General features: G+C 24.9%; 6 protein-coding genes across 6 annotated transcripts; 4 read left to right on the top strand and 2 right to left on the bottom strand.

The window, feature by feature from the left end:
• Window positions 1-1,446: 1,446 nt before the first annotated feature.
• On the top strand, window positions 1,447-1,751 carry SRAE_2000319500 (Hypothetical protein; the record flags this gene model as incomplete). The annotated part of the gene is made up of 2 exons (XM_024654359.1): window positions 1,447-1,501; window positions 1,552-1,751. The coding sequence occupies 2 exons, from the start codon at window positions 1,447-1,449 to the stop codon at window positions 1,749-1,751; spliced, it is 255 nt and encodes an 84-aa protein (XP_024507739.1).
• A 2,401-nt stretch (window positions 1,752-4,152) lies between these two features.
• On the top strand, window positions 4,153-4,701 carry SRAE_2000319600 (Nucleoredoxin-like protein 2; the record flags this gene model as incomplete). Its single annotated transcript, XM_024654360.1, has 3 exons — window positions 4,153-4,159; window positions 4,209-4,354; window positions 4,396-4,701. The coding sequence occupies 3 exons, from the start codon at window positions 4,153-4,155 to the stop codon at window positions 4,699-4,701; spliced, it is 459 nt and encodes a 152-aa protein (XP_024507740.1).
• Window positions 4,702-5,537: 836 nt separating this feature from the next.
• On the bottom strand, window positions 5,538-12,604 carry SRAE_2000319700 (Pre-mRNA-processing-splicing factor 8; the record flags this gene model as incomplete). The annotated part of the gene is made up of 2 exons (XM_024654361.1): window positions 5,538-12,379; window positions 12,430-12,604. 2 exons carry the CDS (start codon window positions 12,602-12,604, stop codon window positions 5,538-5,540), a joined length of 7,017 nt encoding a protein of 2,338 aa, XP_024507741.1.
• Window positions 12,605-14,551: 1,947 nt separating this feature from the next.
• SRAE_2000319800 (Small nuclear RNA activating complex (SNAPc), subunit SNAP43 family-containing protein) lies at window positions 14,552-15,589 on the bottom strand (the record flags this gene model as incomplete). The annotated part of the gene is made up of 2 exons (XM_024654364.1): window positions 14,552-14,854; window positions 14,894-15,589. The coding sequence occupies 2 exons, from the start codon at window positions 15,587-15,589 to the stop codon at window positions 14,552-14,554; spliced, it is 999 nt and encodes a 332-aa protein (XP_024507742.1).
• A 675-nt stretch (window positions 15,590-16,264) lies between these two features.
• SRAE_2000319900 (Serine/threonine-protein kinase TAO3) lies at window positions 16,265-19,689 on the top strand (the record flags this gene model as incomplete). Its single annotated transcript, XM_024654365.1, has 3 exons — window positions 16,265-16,573; window positions 16,625-19,312; window positions 19,360-19,689. The coding sequence occupies 3 exons, from the start codon at window positions 16,265-16,267 to the stop codon at window positions 19,687-19,689; spliced, it is 3,327 nt and encodes a 1,108-aa protein (XP_024507743.1).
• A 332-nt stretch (window positions 19,690-20,021) lies between these two features.
• On the top strand, window positions 20,022-20,842 carry SRAE_2000320000 (Hypothetical protein; the record flags this gene model as incomplete). Its single annotated transcript, XM_024654366.1, has 3 exons — window positions 20,022-20,322; window positions 20,371-20,780; window positions 20,831-20,842. The coding sequence occupies 3 exons, from the start codon at window positions 20,022-20,024 to the stop codon at window positions 20,840-20,842; spliced, it is 723 nt and encodes a 240-aa protein (XP_024507744.1).
• Window positions 20,843-20,847: the final 5 nt, after the last annotated feature.

Here is a 20,847-nt window from a genome sequence, read left to right on the forward strand (position 1 = left end):
AGACAATCAAAATAATCCAATATGACAAGTAAGATAGAGAGAGAGAAAAATAATATTTAATATATCTTAACAATTCTTCTTTATTTTAAAGATAGAAAAAGAAAATATGCCAAAATTGGTGGAAAAAAAAAGTTCTATTACAAATGAAAAGCTACGGAACACGAAATGTGACAATTATCAGTTTTAAATGACATATAGCATCTTTTATTTTCATCATTATATATTTCTACATTATATATTCAAGAACATGGAAAAAAAAAAGTATGAATTTAATAATAATATATATTAACTAAAAATAAAAGTTTGGACTAAAAAATAAATTTATACATATGTAATAAGCAATTAAATATATAACAACTAAACATAATTCAAAATTATACCATATGTTTAAGAAAAAATTAATAAAATTAAAATTTTTATCTATTTTTAATGATAAAAAAAGAATATTTTATAGAGAAAGTTAATAAAAATAATGTGGTACTTTAGATTATATTTTAATATTTTTTTTTTGATATACAAAAAATATATATTAATAAATGTACTAAAATTTTTAGATCCAAATAAATATAAAAGATATATTTTAGTTAAATCAATCATTTATAAAATGTATGTGGTTTATTGAAATAGTATGTTTTTATGTCTAGTTTTACAGAATCTTCTAATTAAGTAGCATGGTTAAAAGTAGGTCTTCAGTTTTTAAATAGATGCTGTATTATTAATAAATCTATATATAATTTTTAAAAGTGCCACTTTTGAGATATAGGAGGAATAAATAATATGATTATCAATAAATAAAATAAAAAGAACTGGTTAATTTAACTTCCTGACTCTATCTACTCAATATATATATAATATAATATAAATTTATACGAACAAAAACTTTTTACAAGAAAAGTTTATAAGATATCATATATATATATATATAAGTAAAGTATAATATAAAATACTACAAATGAGATCCACTAGTCTAATTATTGTTTTGTGAAAGGCACAAATTGTTTCTCTTTTCTTAAATGCCATCAATCACCAAAAAGATATGGTATGGCAAAAGATAAAAGAGATAATATTTATTTGTCCTAACAAAAAAATATATAATGAACAGAACTTATTATCAATTGGGCATTCTTCAAAGACATTATTATTTGTACTTTTTGTTAAGAATCACTTTTTATTTGTTACTTAAGAAAAAAAAAAGGAAAAACTATAATAAAATAAAATTTTACAAAAAGCAATTGGCAATTTTTTTTTTGCATATTTTTGATAAATATTAATATTAGATTAATTTGATTGTAAAGTATATTTGAATAACATAAAAAAAATCATTTTATAAATAAATATAAGACTATAAATATATATAATTTTTTTTTTACAATTTAACTCAATATAAATAATCACATTTATTTTTTTTTATAATTAAAATTACTAGTTTTAAAAAGAAATATAATCATGGATGAAAATAAATGTCGTTACTCAAAATATGAACGTACTATTGTTTATAGAGGTAAAAAAAAATTATATTTCTGGTTAATTAAAATTTCTAATATTTTATAGATAATAATAATAAAGTTAAGAGTTGTCTCACTGATTTATCAAGTATTGGTTTAAATGATGTAGAGACACAGTTACATAAAAAAACTGATATATTAGATGATTTTTGGGAACTTTTTAGTATTAAAAATAGTGTAGTACACACAGTTTTTTCAGTAACATTTGGAATGTTATTAGGAATATTTATAGTTTTACATTTTTAAAGATTAAAAATTGTTTTTTTTAAATAATATTTATATAATAACTATTTAAAAATAAAACAAAATTATTTTAATTGATTAATTGACAATATATTAAAAGTTAAAATCATAATTCAATACAAAACATCTGTTTACAATAATGAACAAATTTTATCTCTAAACTTAATTGTCTATCCTTTTGTATTGAAAGTACTAATGACTCTTCTTTGTTTACTCAACAAATTACGACCTTAATATAGAGTAATAATCATTCAAAACTATAAATTATTAATATAAAAAGTTCATATTAAACTATTTTATATAATATAAAATATGATAAATACTAGAAGAAATAAAATAGTAATACAAAAAAATTATTTACCTATTTTAAAGATACAAATTTAATTTAATTTCTATTAAATAAATTATCAACAAAAAAAAAAACTTAAGTTAAATTAAGATAGCAAAACATTGTATGATTCTGATTACGAAAATAAAGAAAAAAAAAACTTTCCTATTTCTGTGCCTCTTTATAAATTTAATTATGTTAACATATATATAATTTACCATACAAAAAGCAAACTACAATTTTTTTTTAAAATTTCAATTTAGATATCAAATAAAAATTGATTAATATAATTATAATTGTTAAAATAACCAATAAAAATATTTATATAAAATTAAATAAACTTTAACAATATTAAAATATTATAAAATGTTTGATTTTATCAAAATTTAATAAATTATTACTTATGACAAGAAAAATCATAATAAAAAGAAAAATTTTATGATTAGAAAAATGAAATATGACTAAGAATAAAAGAGTACCAGAGATTGAAGAGAAAAATAAAAACGACAGGAAATGACACTAAAAATGTTTTAAAATTTCTTTCTCATCATAGTAACAAGAATATTTTGATTAAATCCAAAGATAACATTTAAATAAATAAAGAAAGAGGGATAAATTAAGAAATCAAAATTAAATAGTTAAAATTATATTAAATATTTTATATTTCAAAGTTTATTTTATAATTATATAAACAACCTTGAAAGAAAAAAAAAACAGTATAAAAGAATAGAAAAAAAAAATATTTATTTTAAAATTATTAATATATTATTGATAAAAAAAACATTTTTTTTTTATTATGATTATATAAAAAGTAATGTAAGTTTTTGAAAGAAAAGAAAATATTACTCAAGTATACAACATATTAACTAAAAAAATTTTTTTTACACCTTAAAATATATAAAAATTTTTGTGTAATATTATATATATATAAAAATATTTAAAGAACTGCTATAATTTCGATCAGTCATTTTTAAACGAATATCTATTTATTAAAATAGTAAATATAATTGTTGAAAGATAATATTTATTGTGGAAAAAAAAAAAGAAAACTCCTATTATGAGATGAAATTGAATGTAAAAAGAATAATAAAAATGGATTGTTTTCCATGATATTATAAATGAAATTGAAAAGAAAATGAATAATAAATATAAATTATATGATTAAATATGGTTAGATAAAATAATTGATATAAATAAATAAATAAGTAACACTTAAATATGAAACATTTTTTAAATATACAAAGCGTAATATAATATAGTGATATCATATAAAAGATATAGTTGGGAGAATGTCCAAGTCAAACAACCATATTTTCACATAGTTGAAAAAAAATATATTACAAGAATTACTATCATTATTTTTTTCTTTTTTTGTAAAATTTTTTTTTTATACTAAGAAATTTTAATTTTGTTATTTCTATCGTTTGAAATACTTTCATGTTAACATATTTATAGTTTTATATATAAAAAGTATGTTATGTAATTAAATATACAAACAAAATTTTTTTATTTAAATTTTTTTAAATATATTTTTTCTAATGCTATATTTCTTTTACATTTTTTTTTTAAAAACATTACTTCAATGTTTCTCTTTTTATTTTTTTAAAATTTATTTTACTTATACAAACTAACATTATATATAAACTAAAAATAAAAAGTATAAAAGTTATGACAATTTATATATATTACTCATATATTTTGTGTGCATTAATAAAAATTTTGAAATTAAAAGAAATTTCACCATAATATATGAATGTAATCAAAAGTATAACATTTAACTACAAAAACAAAAGGTATCTTCTTATCAAGTACAGCCTCTATCACAATTATACTATTTATAAAATTAATTTTATTTTAATATTTGATTAAAACAGGTTTTTTGAATAAAATATTAATATATTATTTCTATTTAATTTTTTGGAAAGTTGACTATCATTTTTCTGTCTACTTTCTAGAAATATACAATTTTTTATTTTTGCTATTTTTGATCTTTTATTAATATATTTTTAATTAACTTACTTTTCTTTCTTTTTTTTTTCTAGATATTTTTGATTGAACTTAAAGGAAAAAAAAAAGATGAATGGTAAATTTGGTTTAATAAAAGATATATTATTTTTATATACTTGTTTCAGTTCAAAAATTGGTTAATGATGTTGATTTGTATAGAGGTGAAGAGAATGAAGGAAAAGGATCTAGTATTTTGAAGGGACATGTTGTAGGATTGTATTTTTCTGCTGGATGGTGTGGTCCATGTCGTCAATTTACACCAAAACTTAAAGTTAGTTATTTTATAACACAATTAATGTTATTAATTTATAGAGATTTTATGAAAATGTTAAAAAAGAAGGAAAAAAATTTGAAATTATTTTCATTTCTGTAGATAGAGAAAAGGAAGATTGTTTTGAGTATTATGAAGAAAAAATGGGTAAATGGCTTATGATGGATTACAATTTAGATGATGCTCAATCTTTAAAAGAACAATGTTCAATACAAACAATTCCATCCTTCAAAATTGTTAAATCAGATGGAACTATTGTAGTTGAGGATGCCAGATCTGCAGTTGTTGATGAGGGTTCAGATAACCCTCTTGCATTATTTGAAAAATGGGAACAATATGCATTCTAAATTACTATTCTTATTGATAACAACTTAAAATACATCATTTTTATTTGAAAACAAATAAAGACTTTTTGTAGATTATATATTGTTATACTAATTGATTTGTTTTACATGCATCATAAAATTTATCATTTTATTTACAAAATTTAATTTCTATTTTACACATACTTGAAAATAACGAATTGGGTTTTTTTTTTAAACAAATCAACTGTGTTTAGATAAATTTATTGATCAAGGATTATATTAAAAATGTACGAAAATTGTAAACACTACTTATGTGAAAGCAAAAAAATATGAAAATTTTTTTTTGATCTTTGTAATATTATTCTTTTAAAATAAATTTTTAGATAACTTGAATATTAAAAATACCATTAGTTTTAATTTTTTTAAAAATATTAAACAATTTAAAGTACCTTTACATTTGATTCATAGATTATTTTTAGCTTTTATTTGAAAAAAAAAGGAAACACTCTTTCTTTTAAAAATGATTATTGAACATTTTTAATGATACACAATAGAAAGTAAAATTAAATATAGAAGATTATTTTAAAACCATATTTGAAATATAGTATTATTTATTTACTCTGGTTGTAACTTTATAAGAAATGCTAATTTTTATCTCTAAATGATGTCATCTTTTTTTTTTTTTTAAATATATGATAAGATTAGAAAATATTTTGTTTTATAATTATATAATTGAAAATTAAAATGATATACAAATATAAAACTTTTTGTTTCTTAAAACATTTTATTTATTTTTGTTGAGAAGTACAAAGAAAGTGTTCAAATTAAATAAAAAGTTATATACAAAAAAAAATCAATTATATAAAGTAAATACAAACTTAAGCAAAAAAGTTTTCATTATCAGCTCCACAAACACCTTTTTCATCTTCCATAACTTTAAAGTTATGAAAATGTAATGGCCTATTATCTTCATGATAAAATTCTTTTGGATTACCTAATATTAAATCATATTCCATAGCTGCTTCAAATCTTACACCCATGAAATTATAATTCCATATTCCTCCTACAGGAACCATATAATAACCTAAAAATGAATCTGTCAATATCATTTGAACTTTCTCATAATGACTTGGTGTATATCCTTTTGGATTAACTCCTTTTTCAAGATTTTGTTTTCCCCATTCAAAACCTGATGGGGTTAATTTGTATGAGGCTAATGATACGGATCCAGGAGTAAAAGATGCTGTCATACATATTGTTCTTTCACCATCCCATTCTGTATTATTTGATAATATTCTTGAATGTGTAATCACAGAAACTGGTGAAAGATGTGATGATTCAGATGGTTGTGTATGAATCCAACCTAGAGGTTCCATATCCTTTAAAAATTCATGACGAGGAACGTGACTAGAGAAATTAACTAGTTGATGTGTACCCCATTGTGGTGGCATAACAATACAATGAATTTCTTTAACACTAGGATTATCAGGAGGAGAACAACCATATAAGAATCCAGCAATTTGTGTTCTAAGATCAGATATTACAATAAATTTTCTAAGTAAATTTTTAGGTAATACATATGTATATCCAGTTGCTCTGATGTCATCACTATTAACATATATTTGTTGAGTTCTTAAATGAAGATTTGTTGCAGCAATAGCTCTAACTCTCCAATCTGTTCGTGAAGTAAATGTTGCTTTCTCATAGTTAGTTGTAGTAACTGTAACAATTTCATCTCCATGTTTTGTAGTTGTTTTTGTTGTTGTAGCAGTTAATTGACTTTGTTCTTTAGTTTGAGCCTCAATTTCAGCTATCTGTTGACGTTGTTTAGATGGAGCACTAATTTCCATTCCAAGAATAATATCACGAACTTCAGATTGTGTAAGACTATTAACATTAACATTATTCTTTTTTCCATAATCTTGAAGTATCATATCTTTAAGTGATAATTCAACTTTCATCCAATCTTCATCTGATAATGTTGGCCAAATATGATGTGGTTGTGTTATAGATGTCTTATCAGGTTTCAAAATAATTTTTGTTTTGTCAGGATTAATATGCATTGCTCTCATTATTAAAACAACTCTAGAAAATGCTGTATATGATGAGATAGATGTTAACCAATCATCAAACAAATTAAATAGTACCATTTGTGGTTCTGTTGCTTTAAGAATTAAATCACCAAACTTTTCAATTTTCATAATTGACTGGAATGGTAACATTAATTCACTACCTTTAATAACAATATTAGGAAAATCTAATAAATGAACTTCAAGTGGATCCATCATTGCCTTTCTTGTAACAATAATTTGTCTTGGTTGTTCTTCAATTGGTAATGATCTAATTAAAGCAGCAACTTCTTCTGCAGTTTTCCATTTAGCAAGTTGTGATAAACGTTTCTGTCCAGCCCATACTGATGTATGAATAATTTTTAAAAATAGCTGTCCAGTTCTTGGATTAAATATAAATATAGCACCATTAATAGGTTTTGTTGTTAAATTTCCTTCAAATGTTTTATGAATTGTAACTCTATATACATTAGTATCATCAACAAACCATATAGTTTGATTTGAGAATAATTCACCATAATTCTGTGATGTTAAAAATGGTTCAGTTGGTTCTGAACTATATAATTGTAAACCTTTTCTAATTCTTTCTCTTAATACATATAAAGAAGGATTAGCTTTCATTATTTTAGCCATTGCTTGTCTAACTAATGGTTTCAATCCAGGGAACCAATTTCCAAAAGCACTGTATAAATTGTAAGCTAAATCAACAGCAACTAACACACCACAAGGTGAAGGATATACAGACATATTATCACTAGTATAATCATAATATTTAGCTCTAGAATATCTTTCAATATCATGTGAATCATAATCACCCCAACGTAACTGTACATCAACCCAAAACTTTTGCATTGTCTTATTTTCACTAATATCTTTAGTATCACCAAGTAATGAAGGTTGTGATATTGGCCATTTATATTGAGCTGTAAGAAGAATATCTGCACAACTAGAATTCATTTTGTAAGATTTTCTTGGATGAATAGTTTCTTTTTGAACAGTTTGAATTTCTAAAGCATCGAGTTCTTGATCAAATACTTGACACAAATCCATAACCATACTTTCATGAATCTTTTGCCATAAATGGGCACGGAATATTTGAATTAAACTAATTTTTAATGTTGGAATTTTACCATGCATAAAAATACCAGTTAAATCAAGTTGTACTTGAAAACCAACATAAACATTAGCACGATTAATTGTGGGTGACCACCATAAAGTAAAACGACGATTTGGAATTTGATTAAGACCAGAACGTTGAGCATTTGTTAACTTTTTAAATTTCATAGATTCTTCAAAACCAGAAGCTCTCTCCCAAAACAATCCTTCCCATGTACTAAAGTATGTTCCTTTGTAAAGAGTATGTTCCAAAATACCTTCTACTCCACCAAGAGCTTGAATCATATCTGTTCTATAGTTATTTAAATTCCACAATTTTCCATCATGACGTTGATGTGTCCACCAGAAAGGATTTAATTTTAAAATTTGATATTGTTTAAATTCAGTTCGAACTCTCCAACCTTTATCATAAGCTAAAGTATTACGATCTTTCTGGAAAAGTGTATTGATACGAGGAATACCTCTATCCCAACTATCGTCAAGATCTTCTAATGTTAATCTACGATTTTGTGCATTAGCTTCTTGTCTTTTTAAAGCATACTCAGCCCATACTCTTTGTGAATCCACAAATTCAGCTTCCCATGGTTGGATATAACGATAAAGATTAGGAATAAGTTGATCTTCATTATGAGACATTCCACTTCTAAAATGAGTAATACCACCACTGTCAGTTTGTTTCATCCACCTAAGATCAGAAACAGGTATAAGAACATGACCCATTGATAACATTCCAAGACCACCAATTTCTTTGGGTGTATAAAATACAACAGGAGGAAATCTAGCAGGCATCTTTGAGTTTAATCCAATTTTAATTCTTGTTTGAATTTTATTTTCACATTTAACTAAAAGATCAAGTAATTCTTGTGTATTTACAACAGCTTCACGGAAATAAGTCATAAGACCAATTAATGCTGTATTCCATTTATTAACTATTTTTGTAAATGTTGTTGCTCCAGAACTCATCAATATTTGTCTTATTCTATTATGGAATTTCTGCATACTATCATCATCAACACGTAAATAACATTGTGCTGTACGCTCCTTTGTCTCTTCATTTTGTAAATTCCATATACCATCACGATGTGTAAAATCTTCAGTTTCCATACGACATTTAGGTAGTATTCTACATTCAAATCCACACATATCAAAAAGCATATTTGGATTATCTTTACTATAAACAGAAACAAAACTATTTTCCCATTCAATTGTTGTTATACTTCGTGGTAAACGATTTTTAATATCCCAAAAAACAGCTCTTCCAAGATTAACATCATGTTTCATAAGTCTCATTCTAGCATCACGTGGCCAACATTTCTTATTATTGTAACCAACAATATTCTCATTGTTTGGATCCGGATACTCTGTGAGATAACGTTGAATAAGATCTTTTGTAAGATCAGCATCAAAACGAAGAACCATCCATATTTTATCAATATATCTTACGTATAATCTAATTGGATGACATGTTTCTATTTCAGAATCCTGGAAAGTCAAAAAATCGTTTGGATTTTGAGGTAGACCTGCAATTTCACTTGCTCTACGTAATCCAAGAATCAACAAATCTAATACTAAACCATAATATTGTACAATAAAAGATGAGAATTGAAGTCCTCTAACAATTCCATAAGAGTTTGTGTGATTCATATCTTTGTAATTAATTACAACATTATTTTTTGATGTCATATAATCAGCAATATTATGATCAACTATTAATCTAAGTAATCTATTGAGAAGTGTCAAGTCAATTTTCTCGTACATTTTTTCTAATTTAGACTCTAAAATTACATTACATTCTCCATTTGTTGTCTCCCAGACACCATTTAAATTATTGATACCTTGACAGAATTTATGAACCAATAATGGTGGTGGTTCAGTATCAGCAGGTTTAATCCAATTTGGAAACAATCGACGTTTATCTGCCTCATACCACAAATATTGATCTAAATAAGCATCTGTAACTTTTTCTAAAGCTTCAATTTCATAAACAGGTATAAGATGTGTATACAAATCCATAAACTCAATTCCTACTTCTTTGAAACTTCTTTGAGTAAGAATATGTCTTTTAATACGTGACAAAGCATCATGTGGATTATCATAAGCATGTTCAATTAAAGCTATTTCTTCACGTTGAGCTTGATTAAGACGATTTTTTACTGAATATGATTCTTTTAATTTTTCTAAAGCTAATATTAAAATTTTCTTATCATGTTTATAATTTAATGGTGGGAAAGGTATTGGTGAAAATCTTCTAGATTCAAGCCAATGAACAGTTGTAGTGTAAATAGCAACAGCTTCTTCCGGAGAAATGTATGGTCCATCTTTTAAATAATTATGTTGTCTTTCTTGTTCCGCTTTCAAATATAATCTAGTTAATCTTCCTAAATTTTTCTTACATACAGTCTTATCTACAGTAGCTCCTCTTCTAACTCTTTCTCTATTGTAATGAGTTGAGTTAGTCCACCAATCAGCTTTAGCCTTAACATATCTGAGAATCATATTTTCCAAAGGTGTAGGTAAACCAGGAATTTTCCAAGGTATATTAGCTTTCCAACATCTCCATGCTTCAGATAAATGAGCCAAAATAATTCTAGACTTATTTTGTTGAATACCTTCAGGCATTGTATCAATAATATCATGCATAACAGCTGCTCTAAGTTCTAAGTCAAAATGAGATTCAACACGTTGTTTTGTGACAGTTTTAGCAACACCTTTAGAAAATCTTCCTTCAAATTGTCTACTTAATAAATTTCCAAGCCATCTTTCAAGCAAAGGAGTAATACCACGCATAAAGAAAAGCCAAACACGCCATCCTGGTGCCCAAAAACCACAACCTGGTCCTTTTCCAACTGGTCCAGTATTAAAACGATAATATATAACATGTTTTAGATCCTTACAAAGACGAACTTGTCTCATAAGTTTGTACTTGTATCTATACATTCCAGTAAGTTGACCAACATGAGCAAAAATATACTGCAAACCATCTGCTAATTGGTAAGCATCAACATTATTAAGACGATACTGAACATGAGCATCTACAACAAGTTTTGTTAATCGAAGTATTTCACGGCATAAATGAAAAGCATTTCCAAAACGAGATTTTTTTCTTTCTTTAGTTGTCAATGTTTTAACTGGTTTAATATTAAAATTGTAGTCCAAATGTAAGTAGTTAAGATTTTTACGATGAATTAAAAGATTAAGCATAGAATAACCTTGTCTAACAACTTGAAGTCCAGCTTCAACCCAATCAAGTGTCGTTTGCTGAAAGAATTTTGTTGCTTTAAAACTTCTAAACAAATATCTTCGTTTTTGTGGTTTTGGAGGACGATGCTTCAAAGAATTGAGTACAAAAACTTTTAAAAGTTTTTGATATGATACACGAACTTTAACAGGCATACCAGCTGGGCAATGTTCTCTATACCATGACTTTATTAAAGGAACATCAACAGCTCTACGAGTAGCGCCAGAACGTAAATTGAATGGTCTTGGAGCAAATATTAGAGATAATCCCATAGATGTATTGTCAGTATATAATGGTGTTTCAGAAAACAATGGAACAACATCTTCAGGAAGACAAAAATCATCATCATCTGGTATATCAAATGATTCTTTTGTTCTTTTTACATCTCTGCTTACAATTGGATTGATTAAAGGATCAAAATAAAATGCAGGGAGATCTCGAACCAAAGCAGGATCTGGTTTCAAAAATACAACATTAGGAGTATGATACCAAGAGGCAACAACAGGTAATACATTTCTTAAATTGTTGTATAAGAAAGGAAAAGCAATCCTATATTCAGTTCTTATTGGACATCTTATAATAATTTTATTTATATCATTGAATTCATTCCAATCTTCATCATCATTATTCAAATGTTTAACAAGTGGTTCAAATTTTGGTCCACCAGGAATAGCAACATTTAATGCTTTTGCAGTATAAAAAGATTCTAAATCAAAAAGATAAAAATAGTTGTCATCAACTAAATCTGATAATAATTGATCAGATAAACGATAAAGTGTAGACATCACAGGAATAGTAAGTTGCCATTTTTTATAACTGGGACCATTTACAAAGCGTAAATCTTTACTTAAAGGTTTATGGTCATAAAACCAATCTGCCACAAAACCATCTTCTTCAGGATCTAATTCCATTTGAATACCATCTAATGGTTCAACATCTAAAATATTATCGGCATAATCCAATGGAGGTTCTTCATCATCGAAAGGTGGAAATCTCATTCTTTTAAAATGTCTTCTATCACGTTTCTCACGTCTCATCATTATCCACATTGTTGCCCATTGTGCAATATAAATAGGCTCAACAACTTTAGGAACTTCATTTACAAATGATACTGCTCCAGTAATATGATAAAGAACATTAACATCACGTATTTGCTCCCAAGGCATTGGCATATTTTCAAGTAATTTTAATATAGCATGTGGCATATATTTCAATGCACCTAAATAAACACGCTTATCACTTCTATATTTCTTTGATGTCATATCACCATGATCTCTAATAATTTTACGAACATGTTCTAAAAAATTGTTTATTATAATTTTTAAAGTAGGCATATTATAAACTAACCTGGTGGCATTTCTTCTTTTACACCATCATAAACACTAGCAAATTTTCTCTTTTCACTATATCTTTTGCTTTGAAGTTGTTTCCATTTTGCAGATTTTTCATTTAAATAATTTTCTCGAATTGTTGCATGGTGACTGGTTTCTGAAAAACTCGGACTGAGCCCAGAATGCTCCATAACATAAGTATTCAATTATTAGTACAAAATTATACCAGAAATCTAAAATTTTAAAATAAAAAAAAAATTGAAAATAAAAAGAAAAAGAAAAAGAAAAATAAGGGGCATCAATTCAGAATCAAAAGATACATGAAATGTAACTTAATTTGTTAATGCGCCAATTCAACATTGACACAACACCAAATTTAAATATTTTACAACTTTCGTGATAGGATGTAGCTTTTTTCCAACTTTTCTTATTATTTACTAAAAACTATACAATTAATTTTTCATTCTTCTTATTTTAGTTTTCTTCTATGGTATTTTATAAATTTGTTTTTGTATTCATTTCAGTTTTCCTTATTTATTATTGAAAATTTGAATTGTAAAAATTTTTTAAAATTCAAAAATTAATGCAATTACTTTTGATTTGCAAATACTTTATTAAATGACTTTTAAAAATAACATTAAATATAAAATTCTTGAAATTGAAATTCTTGTTAATGTTTTTATTGTTTCATGATTTGTTGCATTGCTTAAAATTTATTAAATTCAAAATGGAATATTTATCAAAAGAAAAAAATGTGTGAGTTATACTAGAGGAATTTGATTTTATTGTTTGATCATTTCAAAGATTAATTTATCTAAATTGATAAAGATATATTTTTATTAAATTTTTAAAATTTTATTGATAGTATGTTTTTTTATCGAATGATAATGATAATGATAATGCATGAGATGAAATATTAGAATAATAGTTGATATCAAATTTTGAACATCACAGTTATTTTATTATTATTTATTTAAGTGAGTGTTTTTTTTTAATACTCTATTTTACTTAAGTTTCAAATAAATGTCTATTTTCATTAAAAAATATTAATATCTTTTATATTAAAAAGCACTATTTCTAAAGTTTGAAAAAAATTTCGTCATAAAAACTATTGCTGATTTTATTTTTAATATAAGTTTATTTAGAATTCTTTTGACTATAATTAATCAATGATCATTTTTTAACTGATAAAAATTCTTTTGGTATTTAAAAAGTCATACATTATATGACATCAAATTTTAATGATAAAACCAATTTTTTCAAAGTATTTTTTTTAATAATATTTGAAGCAACTTTGATTATAGTATAATGTTATTTAAAAATTTGAATTTATTTTAAGAAGTTATTCATATAACTGTGTAATTAAAACATTTCTTTTAAAATTTCTATTATTTCAAGTTGTATAAAATTCATAAAATGACTCATTATAATAATTCATACTTTTAATAATTTGAATAATATTTTGAAATAAGCAGATTAAACGCTACATATACTATAACTTGCTTATTTTTAATTAGAATTTAATTTTTAATCTTGATTATGTTAATATAAATTCTAAGTTGTATTTTTAAATGCATTTATTTTGATAAATTATTACTATTCTGTCTTGGTTGAAAATTATTTCTTTATTAGTTAAAAGAAACAAAAATTTTAATATTAAATTATTTTCAAAATCATTTACATAATTGCTTCCATTTAAGATTAAATCAATATCTATGTTTAATGATAATATTTTTTTATTTTAACATTTTGTCTAATTAAATCTTTGTTTTTAAATTTTTCATCTTTAAATTGTAATATATTCAATTTTTTTCTATTACAAGTAATTTATTAATCTTGAAAATATAAAAATTACGATGTTTATTCTTAGCAAATATTTAATAGATTTAAATTGAAAAAAAAAGACATTTGAAATACAGTTTGAGACAAGATATTAAATTACAATGTATAGTTGTCAATCTTATATATTTTTTTTTCTAAAAAAATTATATAGACAAAGACAAAGCTTTTAAATAATGTTAAAATATAAAGGAAAGCAAAGCCAGAATAAGCAGCGAAAAAAAAGATTTATCTTCGAAAATATGTAATTTATAAAAACTTAAAATTTTTAATAAGTATAAAAAAATTCCACCATGAATTTACTTTGTTTTTTCCTTTTTTGAAGAGTCATCCAAAGAGTTGGATTGATTTTTTGACCTTCTTTCTACATTATCCAAAATTTCATTTGGAGATTCTTTTACCATAGAAATTCTATTCATATTAAACCTTTCTTTCATTTCTTGATATTTTTCGTGACACGTTTGCATGTACTTAAAATTTGTTTCTTTTTTATATGCAGATAAGCTGCCACTTGAAGTAACAAGATCAAAATTTTTAATTGATGGGAGTCTTTCTGATCCATCATTGGGTAATGTTCTACTTGAAGGTAATTTAAATGTATACTAAAAATATATAAAATTATTAAAAAATGACAAACATACATCATTTCCAAATGGAACTATTGTAAAAGCATCATGTTGTATTAGACAATAAAGACAATACATAGCTTCATATTGATTATTTTTCAATAAAACTTCTTTCATTAGTCTTTGAATTTCTTGAAGTTGTCTTACTTGTACATGAATATTACATACATATTGTGATGGTTGACTATTATAAAACATATAGCAAAGATAAATACCAAAAATAATTCGTTTCAATCTTTCTGGATCGTTATCCTTACTACGATCAATTTCATCTTCAGAAAGTGGTAAATATGGTTTTTGATTATCATCAACTAATGGAACTGTAAATTCAATAGCATATTGAAGCATATATTCAGATGTTTCTACTAATTCATATGCTGCAAATTTTCCCAAAAAAAGTACACTCATATTATGTTCAGCATATAATTTTGTAAAGCTACTAAAAGTTAAAGAATTTTCGGCACAGTAAGCTTTATAAAAAATTTTTATATCCTCTAAAATTCCATATTGTCTTAATATTTCATGTTTAGAAAATATTTCTGAAGTTAAATTAACTACTACCTCTTTTTCATCTTCATTTGATTCATTATTTTCAGTTTTATCACAAGATTCTAAATTATTTGTGGTATTATCTTTACATGTAGAAGTATCCATAGGTTCTAATCCATCATCTAAATTTTTATCTTCATCATTATTTAAATTATCACTCATAGTAAAAAAATTATCTCCAGTTGTAAATATATTAAAAAAAAATTATTAAAAAATAAATATTAAATAAATAATAAAATTAGGAAAACAGATATATAATAATTTGATATAAATATCAAAAAGTATTATTATTCAAAAAAAAAAAAACTTTTTCTATTTTAATATTAAACTATTACATTCTTATATTAAAAATAAATTGGTATTAAGCACCCTTGCTTTGTATTTCACTTGTTGGAGGTTTATATTATAAAAATATTTATTATCTCTTAGAATAGTGAACTGGTTTATTTTCAATTATTTAACTTTTTAAAAGTTTTGCTCAAAAATAATCTGTTACATTATTATTATTATTTTGTTGTATATACACTGATTTATCAATATATCAATAGTTGAAATCACACATATCGATGATTCTTTTTCACCCCTCTCTTTTTTATAACTACATACCTACTGCATATAATAATAATAGTACTATTGTCATTTGTGTATTCAAACTATATTTTTAATAACGTTATATTATAAAATTTTCAATTTTTTATTATAGTTTTAATGGTTATATACTTTAAGTATTTATAATATTCTTTTTCTTGCTACATTTATGAAGAAAAATTTTTTTCTCTACAATTTATTTAAAAAAAATATAGTTGAAAATTTTTTTCTTCCTCAGGAATATAAATTATGTCACCGGCAGCTGTGAAACCAGGTTCATTAAAAGATCCTTCTATAGCTTCTTTATTTTCAAAGGAAGATCCAGAAAATATATATGAAGATTTACGTGAAATTGGTCATGGATCATTTGGTGCTGTTTTTTATGCACAAAATGTTAATAATCAAGAAACAGTTGCTATTAAGAAAATGAATTTTAGTGGTAAACAGGCGCAAGAAAAGTGGTTAGATATTATTAAAGAAGTCCGATTTTTAAAACAAGTTAAAAATAATTATATTGTGGAGTATAAGGGTTGCTACTTGAAAGATTATACCTGTTGGGTAACTTTATTTTTATTTATTTATTTTATTATAATAATATATGCCATTTAGCTTGTTATGGAATATTGTATAGGATCTTGTTCTGATGTTATTGAAGTTTTGAAAAAACCTTTACTAGAAAGTGAGATATCTTCTATAGCATCACAAGCTTTGTTAGGATTAAGTTTTTTACATTCTTTACCCCGAATACATAGGGATATTAAGGCAGGAAATATACTTTTGACTGATCAAGGTATAGTTAAATTAGGTGATTTAGGTTCTGTATCAACAACATGTCCAGCTCAATCATTTGTTGGTACACCTTATTGGATGGCTCCAGAAGTAATAATGGCTATGGAAGATGGTTTATATGATGATCGTGCTGATATTTGGTCTTTTGGTATCACATGCTTAGAATTAGCAGAACAAAAGCCACCTCTATTTAATAGACCAGCTATGTCGGCATTATATCACATTGCACAAAATGAACCACCAAAGTTAGGGAGAGTAAAAGAGAATGGAGAGGATGCAGGGTGGAGTGAAGATTTCCATAATTTTATTGATAAATGTTTACAAACAGAACCAAAAAAAAGAATGACTTCTAATGAAAGTTTAAATCATTCTTTTATTGTTAATAGAGGTGGAAGTAATCTTCCTTCAACTGAAGTAATACTAAAATTAATTAAAAAAACAAAATTAATTGTACAAGAACAAGATAATAGTCAATATAGAAAAATGAGAAAATTAATGTACTTGGATGAACAACATCATCATCATAAAAGTGGTAGTAATGAGTATAACAATGTACATCAGTTTAGAAATTTAAATATTGCCGGTGATACATGTAGTTTAGATAGTCATGGTACTGATGATGATAATCATTCTAATTGCCAAAGAAATAGTAATGAAGATCATGATTCTTTATGTAATTCAATATCAAGTTTACAAAGTAATGATCTTAACAATGGAAATGGGTCGCTAAGGAAAATTAGTGGGCAGTCAAATGAATATTCTTGTAGAAAAGATTCTACTACTTCCTTTAATAACAAATCTACAGGTAACAACTCTGGAAAAGGTCAAAATTATTATTCTGTAAATCGTCATGACAATATAGCTGGTATTACTATAGCTGAATCAACTTCTGAGACATGTACACCTACAATAATATTTTCATCAAGAGTACAAACAGGAGATGAGTCATCAGACATATCAACATTTTCTGCACCATCAACATATCCTAGAATTTATGGATCATTAAAAGGTAAGGTTGCTACTATTCCTGAAGATATTCCATTAACTACGGGACAAATTTTGACGAGTAAAAAGTCGAATGCTAGTATATCAGCTTCAAATGATGATAGTACATCATCAAATGTACTTGCATCCTCTCAAGATGATGTTAGTTCTAAAGAATTTTTGAATCTTGATGAACAATCATATGGAATTGATAATGAGAAAATTTCACTTCATGGTCCTTTATCATTACATCGTTCACCACAGGAAAAAATTAATACATTAAGGCGATCTAAATTTTCAACACTTCGTACTACAAAAATTATTTCAAAAGAAGTTGATGAATATAAAAGAGAAAATAATATGTATGAACAAATGGTTGGTTATAAACGTCTACGTCAACAACATCAAAAAGAAATTAAAATTCAGGAAGATAAAAATAATGTAGAATTAGATGGATTAAGATTAAAATTAGAAAGAGAGTATGATCAATTGATACAGGCTAGTGTTAAAGAATTGAATAAGATTAGACAACAAGCAAAATCACAAATGGATAGATTAATAAAGGAACATGAAGAAGCAGAGAAAAAGATGAAAAAACAAAAGACAAATCTTAATGATTATAAATTTAAAACTTTCGTTAATTTACAAAAAAAAGAATATAAACATAATAAAGAAAAACTAAAAGTCGATTTAAAAGGTAGAGCTTTAACTAGAAGTGATTATGAAGCTGCACTTAAAAATGCCAAATTAATACTTCAAAGAGATAAAGAAGAAAAAGAAAAAATATTTTATAAAGAACAACAAGTTAATTTAAATACTGAATATTTTAAACTTAAAAAAGATCATTTAATAACACAAAATAATTATGAGCATAAATGGTTAGAGGATGAATATACTAAAAAATCTTATCAACTTGAAACATCTCATTCATTATTAAGGAAACATCATGAATTAACAAAAGATAAAGAAGTTAGGTGCCTTGCAATGTTAGAAGAAATCAAAAAACGACATTTGGGTATTCAACATGACACTGAATTAAATCATCAGACGGATCATAATAATAGAATGATAGATGATATGAGAAAGAAACATGCTTTACAATCAAAACAACAACCAAAAGAGCTTAAAAATAAAGAGATATTAATAAGAAAACAATTTAGACATGCTGTTAAAGTTCGGGCAAAACAATTTAAAACTTATCAAAGTCAATTATTAGCAACTGTTGCCAAGGAGGAACAAAAAGAGTTGATAAATAAATTGAAAGAAGAACAAAAAAGAAAAATTGCTGCATTGGCTGATGAGTATGAAAGATCAATTGGTAATATGGTTTCCGAACAAACAGTTCAATTAGAAACTTGGCAAGAGGAGGAAGAAAAGAATTTAAATGAAAAATTGAAAAAAGATATAAATGAATTGAAACAATTTCAAGAGAAACAAAGAAATAATCTTGAAATTACTTTAGATAGAGAAAGAAAAAGTCTTTTTGAAAAAATTGAAAATAGACGTATAGAACTTGAAGAAAAGGTAAAATTATATTATATTTTAATTATTTAAAATTTTTTTTATTTTAGATATCTCAAGAAATTTTAAATTTTAATGAAGAAAAACGTCAACGTTTTTTGGGATTGGAACAAAAACAACAATTAAAGATGGATGGATTGATTGCTCATGAGATGTCTTTTACAGATTCAACAATGTATGATCTCCAAAGTGAAAGTATAAAAGCATCAAATTCTCAGTTTTCAACTATTCATCATTCTGGTAGTAATGTTACATCACCGTCATCACATTCAAGTACTGGCAATATTACATCAACCCGAGTATCATCTACCTCTGAATATGGATCACCAATTGTCAAAACTGGTAGAAATAGTGATATCACAGATCAAACGAATTTTTAGTAATAAAATTGTAACGAAAAATGAACTGAGCAAAAAGGGATATGTCAAATAAGAGCTTTTTTTTTGTCATGGTTGATTATTATATTTATAATACCAATTATGTAAATATTAGTAGTATATGTACAATAAGTTTACATTTTGTGTAAATTATTTTAAAAAAAAGTAATATTTATTTTCATTTATCTTTTTAGATACAATTAAATTTTTTTAAACAAATGTTTTTTTTTAAATATAGGTATAATAATAATAATCCTTAAATAATAATATTTTTATGAATTTGTTTTTATATAATGTTTTGATTATCTTTTTTTAGTTTTTTTTTTTTTTTACATATGGGAAAAGAAAGATCTTCTAGGCATTCTGATAGAGATAGAGGAAGGGATGATGATAAAAAGAAAAGAAGAAGATCAAGGTCAAGAGATGATTCATATTCACCAAAAAGAAAACATTCGAAAGGATCTGAAAGTTCTTCAAAGAAAAATGAGGACAAGGAAAAAAGAGTAAGGAAGTCAGATACTTCTATGATTGAGGCGGAGGCTGATGTAAAAAAAAGAAAAGAAAGAGTTGAAAAGTGGAGGGCATTAATGAAAAAGAAGGAAGAGGAAGAAATGAAAGATAATAAAGAGGAGAATGGTAACATAGTGGATCAAGATAGTAGTAATCTTAACATTTCAATTTCAGCAGAAATTTCTACTGAAGAGAAACATTCTACATGGACATTAGAAGATGAAAATGATGATGATGATGAGGAAGAAATTGTCAATAATAATTTAGAGGAACATTCTGAAGAGAAAAAAGAACAACCTGTTGTTGAAGTTCAGGATGAAGAAGAAATAGATCCATTGGATTTGTTTATGTCAGAATTAGAACAATCAAATGAAACAAAACCAAAAATTGATACAGTAACAGTAAAGAGTACTTCAAAGTTAAAAGTTATTACAGCACCAGTAGCTAAAACAATACATGAACAGATAGATGCAAAAAAAGGTGATATAATAGAAAATGATGATACAAATTATGAAGCTAAAGATGATTTTGATTTAGAAGAAGCTAAAGAACAATTTATTACTAAATCAAGAACTTTATTACAGGTTGATCATGAAAAAGTATACTATGCACCATTTAACAAAAATTTTTATAGAGAAGTACCTGAACTAA

The sequence above is a fragment of the Strongyloides ratti genome, assembly GCF_001040885.1.
Source record: "Strongyloides ratti genome assembly S_ratti_ED321, chromosome : 2".
NCBI lineage: Eukaryota > Metazoa > Nematoda > Chromadorea > Rhabditida > Strongyloididae > Strongyloides > Strongyloides ratti.